The 23,645-nt window shown below is 41.8% G+C and overlaps 2 protein-coding genes across 2 annotated transcripts in view; one reads left to right on the top strand and one right to left on the bottom strand.

Annotated features, from left to right (window-relative positions):
• The window catches only part of wwox (WW domain containing oxidoreductase), a 126,555-nt gene extending 110,062 nt beyond the window's left edge, over positions 1-16,493 (top strand). Inside the window, exon 9 of the mRNA XM_027272771.1 lies at positions 13,464-16,493. Coding sequence (XP_027128572.1) covers positions 13,464-13,655 — 192 coding nt within the window. The 3' untranslated portion in view covers positions 13,656-16,493. The remainder of the gene's footprint in view (positions 1-13,463) is intronic.
• Positions 14,739-23,645, bottom strand: part of LOC104940469 (transcription factor Maf) — a 44,600-nt gene continuing 35,693 nt past the window's right edge. The window contains exon 3 of the mRNA XM_010757081.3: positions 14,739-14,858. The gene's annotated coding sequence lies outside the window, so the exon portion shown is untranslated. The remainder of the gene's footprint in view (positions 14,859-23,645) is intronic.

The following is a 23,645-nucleotide window of genomic DNA, read 5'->3' as shown; positions in this document are numbered from 1 at the left end:
GAACTAGTGAGAACACAGCTCTGACTCTCATATCCTATTTATACATCCGTTCCTGTACATTACAATCCTATTTAGCTCGCCCTGCTTCCTACACAATCCTATTTATGGACTCACCTCCACCGCACACAACCCCCTCCACCCCACTCTCGAATCCTATTTGTGTGCCCCCTCCTCCTGTATGCAGGTGCCATCTATCCAAAAGGCTGCCTATTGGGTGTGTAAGCTGTGATTCAGATGAGTGTGTATGTTTGTGTGTGTGTGTGTGTTCACCTGTGATTTGTGTGTTAATGTAACACTGAAATTGGAGTGTTCCACCCAGGAATAAGAGAAACACTGTTCTTGGACTTGTGTTTGCAAACATCCGTCAGTTGTTCTGCGGCTAACTATCGGAGAACTACTGTTCTCTAAAGGCATAAAAGCTCGAAAAGTTGGTTTCACCTCACATCATTATGCACCGAGAGTCTATCTTTTAAAGGTGAAAGAGACCGGAGGTGCTTGCACTCTACATCATCCTCTGCTATCTGATGTAATACATTGCACATCCCCGTCTCTGCATTCACAATTCGTCCATAAGTAGAGATGAGGGTCTTTGTCTTCTGTCCCGTCCCATCTCCACCTGTCCTCGTGACAGGCCCTTTTTATCCTCCATTAGTGTATTTAAACAGGACAAAGTGCCTGTCCATATCACAGACCTGTCTCCACCTGACTCCCCTACCTGTCACTCACCCAGTGTTATGAAAGCCTCCTCATTCTGTTTGAAGGTGGGAGATGAAAGGGGAACAGCAGTCAGGGACCCTGTTGGTCTGACAGACCGGATTAGGGTAGCCAATCCTGGAGAAAGAGGTACAAGGGAGGAGAGAGAAGGGTGAGGATGTTCCTGCCTAACTGGATTAGGGGAGGGGGTGTAGAAAAAGGTGTATATAGAACAAGGGTCTGTGCCTGTCTTTATTAGGGGAAGGACGGTGCAGCAAAGTGGGCGTGGAGACTCATGTGCCTGTTCATATTAGAAAGACAGGTGTTGGTGGGCTCTCCAGTTGCACATTAGTTGGAGCCGGAGGACTCGTGTCTCACAGACGGAGGTAATGATGAGCCAGCAACAAAAAACTTCACATGCTGAAACACAATCTTCCCCTGATGAAACAGAGAGGAGAGGAAGACAGACGGGCACAAGGTTAAACAACTCACTGTGCTGCTGCTGCTGTACATGTATTTCCTCTACTCTGTATACACAGCTTGACTAGTTCAAGTTATATTGATGCTCGGCGCGAGTCCTAGGCAAAGGGTTTCAAACAAGTGATATATGACGTCTCCTATTTGGCAGACATTTTTATCCAAAGCCAACACCGGAGTGAAATAGTGTGACTGAGCTGAATTTATTAATCATTCAATTAACTAAATGTTCCTTCTTGGTATGGTTCAGATGAATGGACTGTCAGTCTTTAATGCAATCTAATTCTCAGCACACCTCGAGAGAGATGCTGAGGACTTAACTGCTCTGCAACTCTTTAATTTCTCTCACCCTCTCAGTGCCTTCCACCTGCATTACTCATTCCTCTGTGCTCTTTTGTCACACTCATTTTTACTTTATTATTTCTCTGCATCTCGTAGTCGAAATCCAGATCTGTCCATCCTGTAGCAACAGTTTAAGTCGCCCTGCAGCCTGCTATCTTCATCTCTCCCTCTGTGTCTCTTTCTTACCTTCCCTACTCAGATAGAGTCTTCCTCTGTGTCTTTGGGGCCGGCTGGTAAAGACAGTCGGGGCAGTCGATCGTATCAGACTATCAGGCCAGTTCAACCATAAATTACCTGCAGCTAACAAAGCGTGCGGCTGTAACTATTACACAGGCAGTCAAAGTCACCCCGGCCCCACGCGCCTGGGCTAAACACTCTTACGCACTGAAAGATAGCAGACCAAAGAGAAAGCAGGAAGTGTGTTGGTGTGAATTTGGTCAGTCGCATACTGAGATTTCAATATTCACAGCGTACAACTTCAACAGCAGGCAGTCAAGGTGATGATACGTGCCAGTCAGAGAGGCAGATGATCACATAATATCAGCACAATAGCTCAGTACCAAGCAGCAAAATCAGTGTTTTTAGGACAGAAATATTATATTTGTTTTGTATATTTGTATGTCAGTATTTTTAGCCATTTCCTTCCAATTAAATTATTTATTAATGTGTCACTTTAGTAATTATGCATTTTATTTAAAATACCCTTTTAGCTCAACTAATCGAACAGTACAATTTTTAATATTACAATAGTACAATATTTAAAGTTGTTTAACTGAACATTTGAAAAATAAAATCATTATCTAAAATTGATGCATAGAGTTAAAGAGGCTTCATATTTGTCAAGTTCAATGTGTCATAGACCAACCAACGAGTAATTTTAACATGACAGTCGCTCTTGGAAACCCGTCTGAAGTGAAATGAGATAGGCCGAAGGGTTTTTTTATTTTTATGCAAACATTTTTAGAAATGGCCGATCTTTCTCACATTGAGCTTGACTGGTCTGCCTGAAAGTTCATACTGACATTAAGCAGAAACAATTTAAAACATCTGTTAATCTGATTATCTGATAAGAGAATTTATATGAGGTCTTCTTTATTGTGTTGGTGGTGTAATCGTGTCCACTGTCCCTGTATGTTTAACTATTTGTTTTGTAGCGACAGAGCAGTGCCTTTCCCTCTCCCAGCTGTGTGCGCAGGTCTGTGTTATTGGCTAATTGAGAGCGTGTTCTGTGCTGCAGCTCTGCCCTGGAGGTTAGTGTTAGCACACACACACTGTAGCAGGACAAATGAGAATACACCCCGCCATCTGCCCAAGAGAGACACTCCCTCGCCCTCTCCTTGTCCCTCTACCCTTGTCCCCTTCACTCTTTTTACTCTTTTTTTTGTCTTATTTTTATTCCTTCCTTCATGCACTCACCTCGCTCTTTTCACCCTCCCATACCTCCCCACTTTTTCTGTTCTACCTTCCCATTTTAACAGTTTTGACCCACCTTTCTCTCTTTGTACCACCCCTTTATTTACTCGTTTATTCCCTCCGCTTTTCTGCCACCTGCATCTCTTCATCCTTATCAAGTCAGTGTGTGTGTGTGTGTTTGTGTTTGTGTTGTGGGGGTTCAGGCTGTCGTGTTAAGGTGTTACCGTACTCCGACCGCAGACTTTCAGAATGCTCCGTGGGCGCGATCCATAGGGGCTGACACCGAAGGTGACCCCTGGTCGGTAACCTTGGAGACCAACTTTATTAAAATGAATTTGAGTAGAGGGGCCGTCCTGACAGCAGCATAATTACATCGCAGAGCATCAGCACTAATTTATGCAGCCCGCATTCAACCGGTCAGGAGTGCCGAGATGGGGTCAGCGTGGACACACACACACACACACACACACATACACAGAAACACACATACCCTTACATGCACTCACACACATACTCACAAACACATAGACATGGATCAGCATACCAATAAAAAAAGGTAAATGCATTGAGTTTCTTCGTACACTGCACAATGTGGTGGCACATCCCTCTGTAGTGTTTCTACTGCTTTGAGGGTCAGTGTGTGTTTGAATGTATGTGGGCGTGCATATGTGACCTGTGTGGGAGAAAGAGTTAGTGTGAGTGTATTTAGCAATGTTATAGAGACACAGGGCAGATCTTATTAGTGTCAGACTGATAAATGCAGCAGAGCACATGGAATAGACAGATAAAATACTGCATGTTTGTTCACGCGTCTTTCTAAAATTTCACATCTTAATCAATAAGTGCACTAATCTTTTTCTTACTTCAATTAACAGTCAGAAGCTTTGGCTTTTTTTTTTTGTTTTGCCCCAAGAGTAGCTTTACTCCTTCTTAATGCAGAGTTTTCTTAATCTCAGCACTCTCTTAATGAGTCCTTCTTTGAGTTAACAAATCTAGCTGTTCCTCTCTCTGCCATTTACTCTCATCTGCAGGTTTTCTCACTTGCACATGAACAAGCACACAAACCTTTACATGCATTGGCTTTGACCCAAAATGACCTAAAATGACCAAACTTGAACAAAAATGAAACGTGTTTGTATAATGACCTATAATCTATTGATATAAAAATGCAACTTAAAATAGAAAGACAAGAGTAAACAACTAGAGCATACAACTAACACTTTGTGATTGCTGTTTTATTCGTGTATTGATTAGGAAGGTCCTCTGTGCTCATTAGGCCTTATTAACAAAGTTCCATAAAAAAAAAAAGAAAATTCTGATAATCTATCACCGCTTTCTATTCTGGCTGCAACACAAATAGTTCTGTTATCATTATTATTATTCCCTGATTTCACCTCAGCTTCTATTCTGACTTTTCAGCACCCAGTCATAACAAGTCAAATAAATTGTATTTATATAGGCCAAAAATCACAAATCATAATTTGTATCAGGGGGCTTTACAATCTGTCCACGATATGACACCATATATAATTTAAAACATTGATTTGTATAGGGAAAAAAACTCCCCCAAAAAACCTTTAACAGGAAAACACCTCAGAAAGTGGAGCAGAGATATGAATATGGATCTGGAGAACACCAAACAGCTAGGACCAATAGGCCCTGAGCCACATGACCTCCTCTCCACCATGGAGACATAGAAGGAGCACAGGCCCCACAAACACAGAAGGGGAAAGCACAGCACAAGGCTGAATCTAAGTCTACTCCATAAAATGTGAAGCTGTGTAGGAACAGAAGGCAGAGAGGATGAAGGGTCAGAGGAAGAGAAAGCAGGAGAACGTGCTGTAGAGGAGAGTAAAAATGGGGTGAAGAGGTGGGACATGGATATAAGTCACAGCTCCAGTCACTCCGTTGTAGCCGTTGTGACCAAGGGCACACTAATCTATCCCATTAGCAGATCTCCCCAACTCTCTCATAATGTTACCGCTAGCTGCTCTCCTGTGACATGTTCCTGGTTTGTGTGCGTGTGCGTGCGTGCGTGTGTGTGTGTGTGTGTGTGTGTGTGTGTGTGAGGGAGGAAGGGAGCGAGAGAGAGGGAGCGAGAGAGGATGCATTTGTGTGAAAGTGTGTGAGAGACAGTGTGAATGAGACAGAATGCTTCGTCTGTGTGTGTGTGTTTAAGTGTGTGCGTAATGACAGTTCAGCTAGTTGCTCTCTTGTGAAAATGACACGTTCCTGCCAAATTAATATCATTACTATCAGAGTTTAATGGGCCAGTGCTGCCTTCTTATTTAAAACAGAACATCCCTCTCTCGACCTCCACCACGAGGGAAAGGGGGGGGAGGGGGGAGCGGGGCGGCTGGGAGAATGGGTTAGAGGGAATGGATAAATGAGCAGAATAGACAATGTGAACAGACTTTCTTTTTCTTCTAGAGCCAAAGAGGAAGATTAACTCAAGATAGGGCTAATATGAGCAAACAAACAGAATATGAAGCATGCGAAAAGGCAAACCTTTTGAATTGAAGCCCACTTTGTGAGCATTCGATGGGACTAGACTGCTTATCATTCACTGTTTTCATCCAATCATTTCAGTCATTTACCGAAAAATACATTTTCCTTTCTGCTCAGCGTAACTGGTTTTAAAATGTAGCCCTGCTCTGTTCAATAATTAGGCTCTCTTCCCAGTTGTAACGTTAAATTCTGGGATTATTGTCTCAGTTATTGTTACAGCTGCGTGCATGTCTGCTTGTTGGGGTGAAGGCTGCTATCATCGCCGGTGTTAACATAACAAAAAGACATCATCTTTGCATCATATTTTGTGTGCAGTCTAGAGATGTTTGGCTTTTGGGTACAATTTCTTTCATAGCTTGTATTTTACACTCTGCCTTTCTGGTCATTGGTTTTTAGTTTACTTTCACAGTACTTTAAAGTAGGTGTGTGTACAGTATGAGCAGTCTGTTAAGGTGTCATTCTTCACTTGGAGTCAGCACTGTGATAATGAGTTCATTTGGAAATAGACTCTGCGGGCTGCCTGTGCATGTGGGCGCATTGTTGTGTTTGCACATGTATGCTTATTTGTGCACTCTGTATACACGTGGATATAACTATTGCACATTGTATGTGTGCGTGTGTGCGTGTCGGTGTGTGTGTGTGTGTTTTGGTACGTGCGCACCTGAAAATGTGTGTGTGTGAGAGATTGTGAGTGTGTGAATATGTCAGGTTGCCGCAGGAGACCAATTAGCTGGTGCATCAGTGAGGAGGTGAGCATACACACACCTGTGTGTGGCCCTATTACACCAGCTCATCACACACTCACATACCGACAGCAATGCTCTGCTCATAATAGAAACATACTGACACTTAGAGTACATTGACCATATGGAATAATGACTTCACTGTGTCAAGCTGTCAGACGTGAGTCACCAGCATGCGTTATTTCAACCAGGTGCTACTAACTTAACCAACTTTTGTGAATTATGGATTATCTTACTGCTGCTGAATGGTTGTCGTTATCGATATGTACTTTACATTTGAGCAATTCTTCGCTTAAAACTCCACGCCTTGTAGCGTTCATACACAGTGCAGGAGATCCGAAGAAGAGTGTTTCGGCCCAAACTTTGAGGTATCTCGTACTGACACAATCAGGTGAGAGTGAAAAAGCAGATCACAGCCAATAAAGCAGCCAGGCCTCTTCATGTATAATTCAGATCTTTTATGGTGGACTATGCACCCATATGGGCGTGCTAAAGGAAGACTAAGGCCATTTCCAGCCAGAGAAAAGCCCTTTTAAAAGCTAATCCCTGTGCCAGAGTCCTGCTCCTTTTACTGCTCCTCTTTAATGAATAGGTGTCCAATAAGGCCTTTTATTGTCTTAGCATATGTTGCTTTTATTAGGGGAAAATAATTAGGTTGTGCGGATCACTTCGGAAGTCCTCTCGCAAGATAAAAATGAGATAGTTTCACAGTCGTTGCGCAAGTCCTTCTGACTCCTTGTCGTTTTCCCCTTGGATGCCTTGTGTCCTAGCTCCCTCATCTGCTCCTCTCCTTCGTCTCCTTCTCTGCTCTCCTTGTCCCTCCTCTCATCTTTATGCCTCCCCTCCTCCTCTCCCTCTTGTCCTTTGCATTCCCTCCACCTCATTCCTCACTTCCTCTTCTTTTGTTCCCTCGAACATGCGGACATTAAATGTATGCAGGGATGTCGCATTGGACTGCACATTTACACACACACACACACACACAACAGATGAACAATCACCGTGTGACAGGAGGCTGTTGATGACTGACACTTGGTTGATCTTATCTGGCACAAAAGGGGTAAAGAGAGGGCCGCAGAGAGAAAGAAAGCAAAACATTGCAGTGGGGGGTTTCTGCTATGCTTTGTGTTGTGTTCCTGTCATTTCTACATAGTTTATTCCTCTGCTCCTTTCTCTCTCTGCCTCCTCATCTTCTACTACATCACTCTGCTCACTTATATAGAAAGAAAGAATGTCAACAGGGCTCATCTGTGATCAAGGGCTCCAGGGGAAAGAGATCCATTTACCTCCAAGAGATCCTACTATGACCGTTTACCCATGAGACTTCAGCCACTGTAGCACTGTATGCCCAGTCCTGTGGGTTATGAGGCCGGAGGGGGGATGGGGCTGCAGGGGGAATAGGGATCTGCAAAGGGTTGATGGAAAAGAAGGGGCCGAGGAAGGAGCAGGGGGCAAGGCTGACAGACTGAAAGAGATTGAGCGGGCATGACGAAGGAATGGAAAAAGAAGGAGGGAGGGAGGAGGCTGGTCCTTCCATCCTGTCCTTAATGCCCCTCAGGGGAGCACACTACCAGTAGGTGCATATTAGCCATCAGCCTGTGGGCTAATGGACGGTATGAAATAGAGTTTAGTACATATAGATGACCACGGGTAGACTAATCACTGGGGAGACACATGATGAGGAAAGCTGGTCATTCTCTGGGGATCTAAACAAGCTCTCAGTCAGATTTTGGACATGGCTTCCACTCAGATAACGGCTTTAGCCTATATTCAATGCTGTTGGATGTGTAGAAGTGAATAATCTGGATAGTGCATGGATAATCTTATCGTACTAGGACTGACAAAATGTGCAGCACCTTTGCTTATGTCTCATGTGACCTTTGGGCTATCTCAGTCGGGGTGAAAGAGGTCACCACAGGATCACAGGGGCGAATGTCAGGGTGCTTTCTGAAGTGTGCGCTGAGGTGTTTGAGGTGCTAATCTCCTCTCCTCTTGGTTGAGTGGTCAAGCTGAATGGATGTACAGCTTGTTTATCTGAGGGGACCGCGTTACCCAGGAGTCCCCCTACAGCTGGGCCAGGCACGCTCAGCTGAGCTGTCAGCTCGCAGAGGTTACCACGGCTGAGGGCAAAGATAGCTCTGCACACACACACATACACAGTCACACATGAACTGCACACGTACACAGAGGGAGTTCTTGATTTCAATGGTTATTTATTAAATGTAAAATATCTTTAGCACAGATTAAAAATCAGACACCTCCATCTATTTTAAACATCACAGGCTGAAAAAAAACATTCCTGAAACAGAATCACAATCCCTTTGGAATCCCACTTTCAGGATAGCTAGTCCACGAGGCTAGGCAGAGGGCTGAGGCAAAAACTGCACTCCTCCTGATCCCTACTGGGGCTACAAGCCAGGAAATACTTTCCAAATGCATGCTGTAGCCTTATTTCATTGCATTGTATAAAATAATTTTTATTCATCAAGTGCGTTTAGAATTTTACCAGTTATAGATGAGAAAGAAATGTGTAGTTTACATGTCTGTTTTCCTAAAATGTGAATAAACAGGATAAAATAGTATTTGCAATTAATGATCTGCTCTTGCTCACTACGCCGTGGGTACTTGAAATCACGGGATGCTGCTTGACTGCGATTGGCAGCTTAACAAACTTGAAGCAAGCTGACAAAAATTCAGAAAGAAATAAAAAATTTGGGTTCAGACCGAAACTGTTTTCTTGACCTGCTGCATATCCAGAGGGCCTTCACATGACAAGCATGGACATATGCTGTAATGATCTGTGGTTCATGCCAGGAACTGAACTTCTCAAGTTGTGTCCCAGGCATAAATAGCTTTGCCAACATTTTGCACTGCTGCTGAATTGGAGTGCCATCACAGAGGTCAGCTGGTGAGTGCTCCCCTCTCTTTTCTGCTCTGCCTCAACCCTCGCTGCTGTACAAATGCCAACTGACAACAACTGACACAGATGGTGAGCAGAAACACAGAAGGACAGGCAAAGGAAGAGAACCACCCACAGGAGTAAGAAAACAGGAAGACTCTACACACACTGTCCAAGAGAGGATATTGCCTGACAACATTATCAACTCATTTATTTTAAACTTTTTTTTTTAATCTTTTCTTTTTTTCTACTTTTTTAAATTATCATTTTTTTTTTGTATTTTCAGCACATGCCATATGAGAATTTGGGGATTATAAAAGTACCTGAAAGAATTGCTAGGTTTTCAGCATGCATAGCTGTTTGTATTTACAGGTTTGTATGTACAGGGATGGGCCAAAAACAGACTGCTCTACAGTACTGGGTTTATTTACATCCAGGTCAGAGGGAGAGGTCAATGTCATAACTACAGATGTTGGGGTGGAGGGTCACATGCATAGGGTCAGAGAAAGCTCATACAGCTGAGTACAACTTTGATGATGAAGACACAGAACAGAACACGGCAAAGTAACATTACTGTTAATTCAACAACATCACATCTCCCCCACATGAACCTTTTTGCTTTTGAATACGCTCAATAAGGAGTTTTCAGCAACTGATTATTGCGTAACACTATACAAGGACATTTCTATTGCAAGTCCATGAGGTCCTTGGGTATTGAGTCGATACTTAGATTGGAAGACTTGGATCTGATCCCAGAGCAGTTTCAGAGCCGTAGTAGTAGATCCCAGGCTACGTGCAGGCTCATTTCTGCTTATCTACAGTCAGCTTATTGCAGGGTTGTTTTGTGAGTATTCTCTCAGCATTTGGGTGTGTTTTTATTACCCACAAAATAAGATACACAGAAGTAAGTAAAATCTGCTCTCACTTGTTACTGTCCTGCTCCTTTGGTTTGTCATATTGCTGTGGTCGTTTTATTTTTAGAGTAGAAGATCAATTTAGTTTCAGGATTGTTTTGGTGAACTTCATATGTCCCATCTTCTCCCCCTCCCCAAATCAGTGTGGTAGTAGCAGAGCTGGTTTTTCTTTTGGGAAATGTCCAAGCGAAGTCTCAAGTCCTGGTCCAGTCTCAAGTCTTCAGTGTTGCCTTTTAGGTCTTTTAATGGTGACTATTATTATTAATGACATGAAACAAGTCAAAACATTTTTTAAATAATGTTTTTACATAGCACATGTCTCCTAAATGCAATTCATTAGACCTATAAAAGAATAATAAATACCTACGTATAAATGTACAAGTGAAATGTTAAAATCATACCCTTTTTTCTTGCAGAGATGACATGTAGCGCCCAGAATAATATATTTGAAGCGGATCCATGTGACTGGCTTTCTGAATATTGCACAGCAATAGGCAGGGAAACCAGACAATGAAAAATGTAATCACAATTATTAAGTAAATGCACTTTATTTACTATAGCTACAAAACCTTTACAGTAACCTGCAACATGGCAAACTGCGGCAAATTATTGTTATCGAGAATTTAACCAACTGTTTTTGAGTCTCGGGTCAAGTCAAGCTGTCAGGCAAGTCAAAGTCTACAGCTCTGGGTAGTGGAGAATAACTCACAGATGTTTCTCTGAAAAATACTGTACACAAGGTAATGATTCACATATAGTTGCAGAAGATAGAAAGACACGCAACAAAATCCATCATCGTTTGTAGACAGCTAAATTTACAGGCATAATCTACAGTTCCATATGGGTTAGAAATGGCTGTAACACCAGAGATATGTATGATGCACACTGGTTCAGTGACATTACCTTTCATGTAGATTTTTCCAAGTGTGTATTTGCGTATCTGTTCGTGCTTGTGTGCAGGCGCATGCTCATGTTCAGGCATGCACATATGAATACCGTATGTGTTTATGTGTAATTTTGTAATGCAAGTGTATCAAGGTATTTGCACAGCCTGCTCTTGTTCTCGTTTTTACTACTGCACACACCCCTTGCTTTCTATCTGCAAAGACACACACACACACACACACACACACACAAAATGATAGATGGCTGTGGTGGGTGGTTGAGCATGTTAATGCCTAATCTCATCTGCCTTATCTTCTCCAGAGGTCACAAGGTCAAGTGGTGAGGGGGATGAGCTAAACACCATTAAGATAGCACAGTTCATGTACTGATCCATGCGCTGCTAACTGGACTGTTGCAGCCCGTAGAGAAACAGTAGTACAGACTGAAGAAATGAAAAAAATAAATAAATGACTTTTTGAAAAAAAAAATACCGAAGACTTCACTCTGAAGTCAGCCACATTAATCTGGATTATGAAGATGAAAGTTTATTTTATCAGTATTTCAACTTACTGCAGGACCAGTGTTTGGTAACTGGACACAAACAAACTGCTTTGAAAGTCAGCCAAGTTCAAGGGGGCGTCAGTGAGTCAGAGCTTGCAGGACTGAAATCTTCAGTGGAGTTTAAAAGGCATTTAGCTTTCAGACGAGCTAAATCAGATGCCCTAAGCGAGGGAGATGAGTTAAACTGAGCTGTGAAACTGCGTGTGAACCTGTAACTCAGAGACACTGCTTGGCATTTGTCTGTCTTTGATATGGCGACATGTGATGTGGATGAAGTTATCGCCCCACTGGCAGGTGAGACAGACAGCAGCGCACAGAGAGATGCTGCCTTTTCATCTGCTGTTTACCAGCTCTCTCATCACACTGCGCTTCAAACACACTCAATCTGCTGCTGCAACGTTACCAAGCAGGGCTCTTCCTGGAGGAAGTTTACTCTGTGCTTAGAGGGGGTTGTGTGCAAGTGTGTGCGTGTCACTTTGTGTGTGCTAATGAGAAAAATATTTCTTGGAATCTGGTTTGTGTGTGTGTGTGCATTCTGTCTATTGCATTTACATTTCTGTGCATATTTTTGTAATTGCATGTGAAAGTATAAGTGCTTTGGACCTTGATGGATCTTCATGTGTGTTCTCACAGCTGCTTTAGGAAGCTATTCAAACAGTTGGCATGTAATGTGACACCATTATGCACGTGTGGTGTATGTTTGTGTGGCTTGCCCATGTTTGACTACTGCGTATACGGGGTTGTCTCACTGCGTGCCAGTGCCCCCACCCCTACCCCCCATCTCACTCTCACTGCCTCTTATTGGGAGATAAAGAGGCGAGCCATTTCATGTGGCCATATAGAAGTTGTCTCCAGCCCTGGAGTTTGTAGGGAAGCTGTCACAGCAGCTTTTAGCCGGAGCTGCAACATGAAAGATCCCTCTTTGAGCAGTTGGGTTATGTGTGTAATTCTCTCTGACGTGTTTATTCTGCTGCAGTTTCAACTTTCATTTTCAAATGTCACAGAAAATATCCCTCCTCCAAGAATATCCCCACTAATTACTGACTGATGGAACAGGGTGTATTAGTAGAACTTAGCAGGTTACGTCCAAATACTGTGGCGTTACTCTTACAGTGCGTCACGCCTTGAGACGACATGAAACAGAGTTAATTTCTGCGTTGAGACTTGAGTGACTCTTAGATTTAAAATTGCTTAAAAATGAGAGAGGTATTACTGAGAAAGAGCCAGGGGGGATGTCTTGTAATGTGTGTGTGTTTGTCTGTGTGTTTGTGTATTGTGTGAAAATATCGTTCATCTACAACCTCTGATTTAAACACTTAGGATACAGAATTGTACTTGCATCATTTCCAATGCTTAATCTCAAATTTGAAAGCATGGCTGAACCCATATACACATCATGTGAAAATATACATATTCATAACCATGGCGTTAAAACCTACTCTTTTACAATATACATAAAAGCTGTGGTTTTCCTGGTGATTCCCTTCCAGACAAGAGCTGGTGTAATTTTCATGTCCATGTTCTCAACTTCTCCACTGTGAGTCTATACATCTGTAGCATTCACATGGTCCCATATAGCCAGAGGTCCTGTACACACCGGGTAGAGAAATAAATAAATAAATATATGTATATAAATATATGTACAGTATGGGGTTATGCTGTTCCCATGGTAATATGACCCAGTCATCATGGGCTGCAAGGAGAGGGGAGAGACAGCGTGTGGAGTCTTTTTTTTTTTTTTCCTGTTGACACTCTGTCCTGCTGTCTCGTTTTTGTCTGTGTGTGTGTGTGTGTCTGTGTGTAGGTGTGTGTAGGTGTATGTGTCTCACAGAGGACATAGCGACGTAGTTGGTGTCCGCTGTTCGTCCTCTCTCTTTTTCTCTGGACAGGACACGTCCTAATGTCTGTGCGTCAGTAAATGAGTTCTCCGTGTTTTGTCTCCTCCTGCAGGCTGACGCTGTCCCGTTGTCTCATTGTCGTGATTCGCCCACTGAACTTGTATATCTCTCTGTTTTTCTCTGTCCACAGCAACAAGGGGCGGCCACCACCGTGTACTGTGCCATAGCTCCGGAGCTGGAGGGGTTAGGCGGCATGTACTTCAACAACTGCTTCCGCTGCCTGCCGTCCATCCAGGCCCAGGACCAGAGCAGCGCTGCCAGCCTGTGGGAGCTGAGCGAGCGCCTGGTTACAGAAAGGTCTGCAGGCATACAGGCCCTCTGATGGGCAGAGGAGGAAGAGGAGGGGGACTAGCCAAACAAATCAAAGAGAAGTGGTGATGTCCAGTTAGGTTGAACTGAATAAAAGGTAACTGTACTCTGACTGTACTATACAAGAGAGCTGCCAAACCATGGAAGTCCATCTGGATATGTCATGTCACTACAAGGGGTAAAACACACGAGATATACAGTACAGTACAGGAGGGGGGGTCATATACACTCTACTGAATAAAATAAAGTCGGAGTTGTGTTCAGCTCTGCTGTGGTAGTTTACAATGGGAGGTTGAGGATGGGAGAAGATTTGGGACAAATTCAGGAATTATTAAAGTTTGTTCTTTCTCTTTTTAACTCTCTCAAGTCTTCTCCATTTCACGACTGTCTGTTTAAAAGAGCAAAGTTCAAAGAAGCTAATGACCTGTCTTGCTAACAATACAGGGTTACCTAATAAGCATACACTCTGTGGCATATGCATCTGTTTCCAGCAATAGTGCACTATATGGCAAATATTGTGTCTTCCCAGTTAATGTCTGTATATTCTGTAACGTCTTGTCTAGTTCTACGTAGATGTTGATGTTTCCTATTGAGATAAGTTGCGCGTTGGTTAATCTTTGTGCTAAATCTTGTTGGGCATTGAAGAAATAAGGAGTAATGGGCATGTGACACTCATGGATATATAAACACACTAGAGAGGTATGATTCTTATGACTATATACATTATTCTGCAATAATTTTATTTCTTATCAATGTCCCTATTCGTTTTCTGTACATATATTTACAATATCCTGATTTCTGGGCATGTGCTAAAGGGGTGTGGACATCATATGTTTTCCTGTCTGCTATTTAACTCAACCTACATATTAATAATCTAAACTCTTGTAAGTCTAAATTACAATTTGGAGGTATTTCTGGGATGATCTTTGTCCATTTGAATAGCAAATACAGATGGTGGAGAATATTATTTCCAGGAGTCCAGGATCTTTAATTTCTGTGTTTCTTTCCTTGTTGTTGGAGCAGAAGAATGTGAGTGGTTTCAGTCTCCTGTAATTATTTTATCATCATTGTTTTAATATTGAACTCTTGGCTTTGGGTTTGCTGTGGATTGGTTGCCCTGAAGCCGCTGTTGGGACGCTTTTGAGACATTGTGCTTTATGGCAGTCTGGGTGCCGTTGGTTGCTCTTGAAACATCAGCATTCCAGTGTCATGATATCTGTAACAAAAAAAGAAAGGATAGAAAACATTTAATAAAAGTCTGTTTTACAGTAATGTGTGTGTGTGTGTGTGTGTGTGTGTGTGTGTATGTGTGTGTGTGTGAAATCCTTTTAAACACAGAAAGTGGAAGTCCATTCATTTGGAGGCCATTAGGGGGAGATATTTGTGTAGGGAGCTGAGAAGTGAGCAACACTGAAGTCCGACTAAGTAGAGGAGAAGAAAATGTGTTCAATGTGTACGATACTCTATTTGGCCCGCACATAAACATGTACACCACAGTTCATGACTGCTTTTTCTATCTCCTCTTGAGTCCCTCCTAAGCAAACATACTCCGAACACACACACTCATGCATGCCGTTCCTCCACACAGACATGGCCTGTGCAGAAACTGATACAGATGTCCTGCCCTGTTATAATCTGTACTGCAGCCAGAATACAGGTGTCTTATCACTGTCCTTTCACAGCACAGAACATACCGAGAACAGAGATACAGCACACACACACACACACACACACACACACACCGTCTGCAAGAGCATGTCTCATGTGTGAGAAGTGAGAAAACAAATAGAGAATGTTTATTAAAACTGTCCACAGTGTGTCTCTGGCTCTAAATCGTGCCGCATGACGATGTGATCCCTGAACACAATTACTGTTCACACTGAGTGATTTCGCGATATATGTACAAAATAGGACTTAACAGTAACGTTAGCTACAACGTGGCTACAATGTTAAAAATAATAATGATTACGAAGGATTTCCCAGCCGCTGTCCATGGTGCTGATCACAATCTGGCTCATTTGTGGTTTGGTGAACTATCCGTGGAATCATTTGGCACATGTGAGAATTTGCCTGCTTGTTAACCAATTATACAGCATATTTACTCCATGTGTGTTCAGTCCGCAGACTGCTGAGCCTTGACATGAGAGACAAACGCTGTTCCCTTCCCAGGTGTCTGCCTCATTCAGTTTTGAGCAGATACATATCCCAGTCAGTCAACGTGTCAGCTGTTTAGTTTCCCTCGGTCTGTTGTTAGACCCCAGTGACATATTTAGTTAGTCGGCCCTGTTGTTTGTAGTTTCTAGTGGTAGACTTCTTGTTCTACCATTGGAAAGACAATTCTCTCAATTTGGGTCTGACTCCTGCATTGTGTCACACTCCACTGCTATTGAAATATAATTTTATTCAAAGGGATTCTTGAAGAAATAACTTTTTAAGATGGTTATTTTATTGCAGAGACACACAGCCTGCTTCAGTGATGATCCTAAAGAGAGTAATTCCACACTTTTATTTCCAGCTTATGTAATGTTTGCCCTCTCTTCTCAGCCTCCCTGCTAAAGGAGGAAGTCTCACACTGGGAATAAAATAACCATGAGAATAATGTCAACTGTTTGTGACTGTTTGTGAGTGTACCAGGAAACAAACTAATGATAAAGGCTGTGTGCTGCAAACACATCAATTTGACTAATGAAGCTTTCTTTTCAGTACATCTGCAAGTTTTTTGTTCAAAATTCCACATGTATTTTTAGTCGCTCATGTCCAAATAACATTTCAAAACTACACTTCAGCAGCCAATGTACGTATACCCGTGTAAATTTGTGAGCGTAAGACATCCTCATGCTCAGCCAAGATTGCAGGTTTAGCTTATCAATGACAACTCTATGAAAGCGGAGTTAAAGAAAAGAGACGAAGCGTTTGAGGAAACCTTCGATTGGAGGGGTGGACTCGAGACACAAAGGAAAATCTTCAGGAGGACAACAAACAACCAGACGTCGGTGCGGCTGTGCACTGCAGTGGCCGATCCATGGGTGTGTGCCTGAGTGAGGAGGGAGGGTCCTGCCTGGCTTTCATACAAAGTCCTATTGATCAGGCCCTATCGGAATCATCTGATAGCTAATCAATATGCTACACTTCCTCTCAACGAGCAGGGAGGAGAGAGAAGCATGGCTCTCACAGGAGTAGGACCTTGATCCTTTGACCCTACCAGGCCCTGCACACACACACTTCATCTGACTGTCTCTCTTCATTTCTCCGTCTCTTCATCTCTCTTGTACAAAACAGAACAAGACAATGTAATAACTAAAAAGTGGGTGTAAACCAAATAACCGATACATTAGAATGTTATTTTAATTACTTGAATTTACAGTTGATTTTTTTTCCCCTTCACTGAGTTTATTTCAATTTGGGCAGTAATTGTTTACGACTGACCATTTCATTTTCCATTATTGTTTTTATATCTTCTTGTGATTAATTTCACCTCTCAAAGAATAATTATGAGAGGATTGATTTGATTATGCCTTTGTTCTACTTCTATTGGCTCCATTGACTGAGGGAATGCCATGTTGCCATTTTGAGCGGATATATTTAATGATCACAATCAATGTTAAAGCTCTCTCTAGACTCAACTAACTCAATAAATATCTGCCAGGAGGAAATTTACCATCTAACTACAGCAGGCAATAAAGTCTTGCTCTCTGTTCTCCTCCCTCCCCCCCTGCTCTCTTTCCATCTTTCTCTTTTGAGGATGACATTGTGATTAAAACTGTTGATCAATTTTCATAAAGTACCACTGTAGAGTCGATGGAAATATTATTTCTTTTCAATATCTGCACTTGAGCTTTGCTTGCAGACTGCTTTTTTTGGATGGACCTTGAGATTATATGTTTTTTAATAAGAGGAGAAATTAGCTGATCATTCCCCCAGACTCCTTTGTACTTAATTAGTACATTTTAATAAAAAAAGAAAAGTCTGCTTGTAACAAAGAAAATCTCTTTATGTTATGAGTCTTGTTTTGCTGATTTTCTAAATGTAATTTTAATTCACTTATAGGATAACAAAACCACTACAGCCTTTGTGTGTGTGTGTGTGTGTGTGCGTGTGTGTGTAATTGTGTGAGGCAATAGAGGTGGACCGTGAAGTGGGGCTGCCCCGTCTCGCAGTGCCGGATACATTTCTCTCAGAGATGTAAGAAACCAGTAGCACTGAAATAGACACCCTTTAATGTTTGGCACACTATTAAAACAACATGCTCAGGAACACGCTGCACATAAGGTATGAATATGTGACAGGAAGTATAGCATTTTAAGTAGTTATCTCCTTGCAAATGATGATGATGTTGGAGTTGTTGGCACACATGACAAAGCAGACAGTTTCTCTCTACTCCAGTCTTTTGTGTGCGCTTTTATAAAGAATCTTAGAAGCAGCATTGATAACATTTGGATTCAGATAGCTGTGATTCAGTGAGCCTCTTCACTATCAAATGCACTTATTTCCCCCTGTAGATCTGCTTGTGCAATCTATAACTTTCTCTGTTTTTATTGAAGTCTCAACACGGCACCTTTGAGGAAATCCTTCCAGCCCCAAATCCCCAGCGTGTCCTCACCGCTAGACAGCATGACCTTGTAAACTCTGAGTTATTTTACTCACCCATTGTGTGAGGATAGAAAGAAAAGAGAGAGAGAGGGAGAGGGAGAAAGAGGAGGGACGAGGGGGGGTTGAGAAAAAAGAGCTCCTGCCTGTCACAGCTTTCAAACACAAAGAAAAATGAGCACTTGGGCTGAAGTACAATTATTAGCCCCTGTCTACAGATTCATCACACTATAGAGAGGGAGGGAGAGGGAGAGGGGGTGGGGGAGATGAGTGGAGCAAGAGGTGGAGTCGAGGAAGGTAGAGAAAGAAAGAGCTGTATAGGTATGGACTGTGGTATGGAAGATGGAAAGACAATGAGGGAAAAAAAACTGGGGAAATAGAAAATAGGGCTGTTACACTGTGAGGGAAACTCAGAACAAACCAGACGGAGTGCAAGGTGAAGCATGCAAGGCTACCCTGAGAGCCAGAAGAAAAGAGGGGGATGGAGGTTTTTAGTTAAATAAAAGAGTGAGGAAAAGAGAAAGAGCAGGGCAGTGGTAAAGAAAGGTAAAATGAAATAAGAGGATTTGTCAGGCTAGTGGTTGGTGGCAGTAATAAAGCCTGCTAATCTGGGGGAGAACGCTTGGCTGCTCTCACACTGACTCTCTTGACGCCCCACTTTACCACCGGGCCAAGCCAAGGTCACACATACACACACACACACACACACATCTAATCATGCTGGTCCAAACACACACACACACATGTTTTCAGTGCGTTCTTTCTGAGCTTCTTCTTCTTCTAAATGTTTTGCCGTCACTGCTGACCTCTCTCCTCTCCACACACATCCTTTCCTCTCGCACCTTTCCTCTGCGCGTCACTCGTCTTCTTGTTAGGCATCATGTCCAACACCACACAACCACACACCCACTCACCCCCCTCCTCAGCCATGTTGATTTTGAAATCTCATTTTTCTCTGTTTCTTAACTGGCTCCGCCGCGTGAATCAATACCTATCAAAACCATTACATAAATACATCTGTCACAAGCAGATAGTAGAGTGGGGATGTAATGTGTCTGGTTAAGGCCACCATAGGGTGAAAGGAGATATGCTGTGTGTGTTTGTGTGTTCTCAGAGGACAGCGAGTGTCATTTTGTGTGACCAGGTGTGTCGGGCGGAGAGAAAGGTTGTTATTGAGCTGCGGTAAATGACGCATAACCTGGTGCACCGCTTACTTACCCCCGGACCCCTGTTCTCTCTGTCTCTTTTTTGTCAGTCGATGTGTGACAGTGTATGAGTGTGTCGTGAGTGTGTAGTCATGGGCATCTATATAATTAAGTAAGTAAGAGTAAAACATTTTGGATGCACATGCACCTTGCTGTATTTATATGGCTTAGAACTAGTTAATAGTCCCTAAAAGGTTTTGTTTAAAAGTTTTTAGTAATGATAACAATGTATTACAAGAGTTTAAGTACCAACATTATAATACATTCCTTAAGATGAGGCTTTTCTACTAAGTTACCCTTTTTAAAACTGAACACAAGAAGCTAAAACTTTTATGTCTCTCACATGCTGCCATATTAAAATAGTAAAAATATGCAAAATGTTGATTTGAATCTGTCTGATAAGAGAATAAGTAAACAATATTATGACCAGATGTTCAATACTTAGTGTCACAGGTTTTGGGGTTTGTTATCCAGTCCTGCTTAGTGCATTAACACAGTTAATTATAATGTGTTTATGTTGTGTGAAATATCGGCCTCTACACTGACAGAGAGCACAAAGAAACCAAAGTGGGAGATAGACGAAAGGGATGATTGATGGAGGGAAAGAACAAGTGTCTTATGTCCTCTACTGGGTCCGTCTGCAAATGTTAAGATTGTATTTTCTTAAAAAAAAATAAAAACAATCTTTCTATTTCTTTCTCACCAACACAAATCCAAAGTTTTTGTTACTTTTTATTTCTGGTTTCTTGTTCTAATCTTTTTCCCCTCATCATCCTTTAGTGTTGTCATTTTCACACTTCACTTCTCTGACAGCGGAGACTGTGATTGACGGCGTGATGCAGATTTACTTGTCATGCTGAAATAGCACAATAACCTGTGCGCAGATAATTACCTCATTGAGAAACGCTCCGGCCTCTCTCCACTCACAATTACTATTGTGTATTTGATCATATAACCACTCTCCAACAATGCACTTAATGGGCTTACTGGCAGCGGACCAGAACTTGCTTGTAAATAAGCGTGATGGTGTTTGATTCTAATAAATTAGGCTCATATATGCAAACACGGTAAAATCATAACAATATCCAAATGTGTGTACGCAGAGGTGGGGTGGTGACAGGCGGAGATTTATGCTGCTGCCAATTGGCTGGCTTCATCACTCACTCAGCTATCTTCAACTTTTTTATTTGTTTAATTTCCAAATGTGATTGCTCCACCACTCCCGCTCGTGCTGATAAATGCAAAGGATCATGGGTAGAGGAGGCTAAGATTAATACACATAATTTTTCAGCTGGACCAATTCAAAAAAAGAAAAAAGAAAAAGAAAAGGAAGAAAGGAATGTGCTAAGAGCTCCGAGGAAGAATAAAAGCTTTTTCTGCCAGGACATGATGTAACCAAGTACTATAAGGTAAATAAATGTAAGATCACACGGTGCATTTTCTCTCTGTCTCGCTTCCTAATTGGAGCTTTTTGGGTGAAAAGCCTTTTAACCAAATAAAAAACAAAGCCAAAATACACAGTGCTGAAAAGACTCGATGACCTCATAGCTCCAATTCTGTCATTTATTTACCTGCATAATGTGAGTTCCCACTGTTTTACTGTCTATTCTGTGAGCTACAACTCTCCTGTGGGCACTGAAGGTTGCACACACACACACACACACACTCACACACACTCACACGCACTGTGTCTTTTAAATGTCTTTTAAAGTCTTAAAAATATATTAATTTACATTTCATTCAACCTTTATTTACTGTAAAGTTCTTTTGCATGGGCACCCCAGAGACACAGGAGACATGAGGCAGAGGAGCTACATAAAAGACAAACAGTAAAAACAAAATTGCACCTGAAGTAAAAGATAAAGATCAATAAATGAAGTTACAGTAAATGCAAATAAATTTAACGAGCAAGAAATAAATTTAAGTACAAGAATATGGAGTAAAAGGCTAATTAACCCGACAACAACATCAACCTGGTTAATATGAAAATACTGTATATTTCTGAAGTATCACTGAGAAAGACTGGTTTGTAACTCTGAGACTAGAAATGTGTGTGTTCATGTGAAGAGCAACTGTGTGTGTGTGTGTGTGTGTGTATTATAAATGGAAAGGAGAAGAGTCACCTCTCAAAAACACACTCACATACCTACGAGATTAATTACAAGTACCGTGAATCACTGTGCAATTAATTAACTCATCCTTAGTAATGAGTGTGGGTCTGTGTGTGTGAACTGTGTGTACTGTGTGTCACACAGACAGCCCCTCCATCTCTCCACCTCTCGCCCTGTCCCCTCTCTAATTGCTTCCCTCTCTATTAAAATGCAGTCTGCTGTGACATCACTCAACCCTCTGTTCGAGCAAGCCAGGGCACCGCAAACCACACACACACACACACACAATATTATACACAATATTTATTTTATAGTGTGGTTTGTGTAGATTTAAGGGAAAAATATGGGATGCTGAGAGAAAACGGGAGATTTCGTCTCCTTAAATGTAAATCAAGTCTCAGCAACAACCTGTGGTGTCGCTCCCAGAGAGTCACATCTGATGTCTCCCTGCCTGTGTGTGTGTGTGTTACTGGAAAGAGGCACGCTGACTGGACTGTGGTTTAGTTTAGTCTAGTCTTGTTTAGTCACAGTGATCACAATGATTTTTGCAGATTGTTTCATTATTGTATTGTTGTGATAAGATAGTACACTGTTTCTAAATCAAATATTTGCAATTAGAAACAAAATGAGTGAAACAAAGTTTTGTTTTCACATTTTACCGATTTGTTTTAGACATAATGCATAAAAAACGGGAGACTGTTCTTGACGCTGAGTCAAACAATTTTATTATTTTATTTACAGTAAATATATGCAATTATTTAAGGTAATATTTGTTGCTTTTATTTTCTTATCTTTTATACTATTCTCATCTTCATCATCAAACTCATCGTCAGAAAAATCTAAAAACTACAAACACCCTGAGAAAGATCAGGGGGACCATTTGTATAAAACTGTGTTGTATATTAAACTGGGCCTAAAATAACGTGTATAGTGGCCTATAGTACTAACTCACATGACTCCACGATGCATGATTCATGATAGCCTATCATCAATGTTGTGTAAATTATTATTATTATTTTATGAATAGACCTATTACGTAATATGTTGAATATGTTGATTTTTTAGGCATATTTTAATTTTGGGAGGAAAAAAAGACACTTAAATTATCAGACAATATTTTAGTTTAGATGAATTTACCTTTGCCATATCCTGATATTGTAAACATCCTCACATTATTGTATTAATGTGAAGATGTTTACGTTTCTATATCATCCAGCTCTACAGTAATGTTCTGCAGGTATTGTAACCTACAGTAAGTAAATATTCTCCTCAAGGCACATTACTGTGTGTCCATCTGTATGGAGTGAATACATACACTAACACATAATGTAGTCGGTCAAATACAAAACTGCATCAGTTCAAGTGATATTTATTTATCTTTCGATCCTGATTCAACCAAATACAAGATGAAAAACACGACAATAAACCTGCAAGTAATGTCTGATGCCCCCTCCCCACTCTCTTTCTCTCATTCTCTCTCTCTCAGAGCTAATCTGATTGGTGCATAAATCATGCTGACATCAGCAAGGGTGGAAGTTGGCCTACTCCTACACACACACACACACACACACACACACACACACATAGACTGAAGCTTCTCTGTGAGGTGAGAGCAGCGGCATGCTCCACGGTGATCATGAGGACAGTGGATAACAGATCTCTCTTTTATCATTCCCTGACTTTCCCTGACATTTAAAAAGCCATTAACACCACTGAGATTCACCCTCGTGTACATTTCATATGGAAGCACCCCCCCCTATCACACACACACTCACACACACACGCTTGCTTGCCACTCACTCACAGCGTTTCTACACACTTGTGTGTGTGTGTGTGGTTGTGTGGGAATGATCTCAGTGATAACACAAAGCCCAAATGACACAGACAGAGCAGTGAATTATACCTTAATAAGCTTTTCACACCTGCCCTCCTTTTCTGTAAGATTAAAGAAAAGAGATCCAGCCTGCTGCTGGTGTATTTTAATAGTGGTAGGCATATCTAGTGATACACTTATTGATCTCTTGTTGAAATCAATGAGGATATGGGGCATTGATATCCTCGATCTGAATGCAGACTCCCCCATCCCCGGTGACATAGTGA

This window comes from Larimichthys crocea, chromosome XXI, assembly GCF_000972845.2.
Source record: "Larimichthys crocea isolate SSNF chromosome XXI, L_crocea_2.0, whole genome shotgun sequence".
In the NCBI taxonomy this organism is placed as follows: Eukaryota; Metazoa; Chordata; class Actinopteri; family Sciaenidae; genus Larimichthys; species Larimichthys crocea.
Note: the sequence above shows the minus strand (reverse complement) of the source record. Positions and strands in the feature narration are given on the sequence as shown.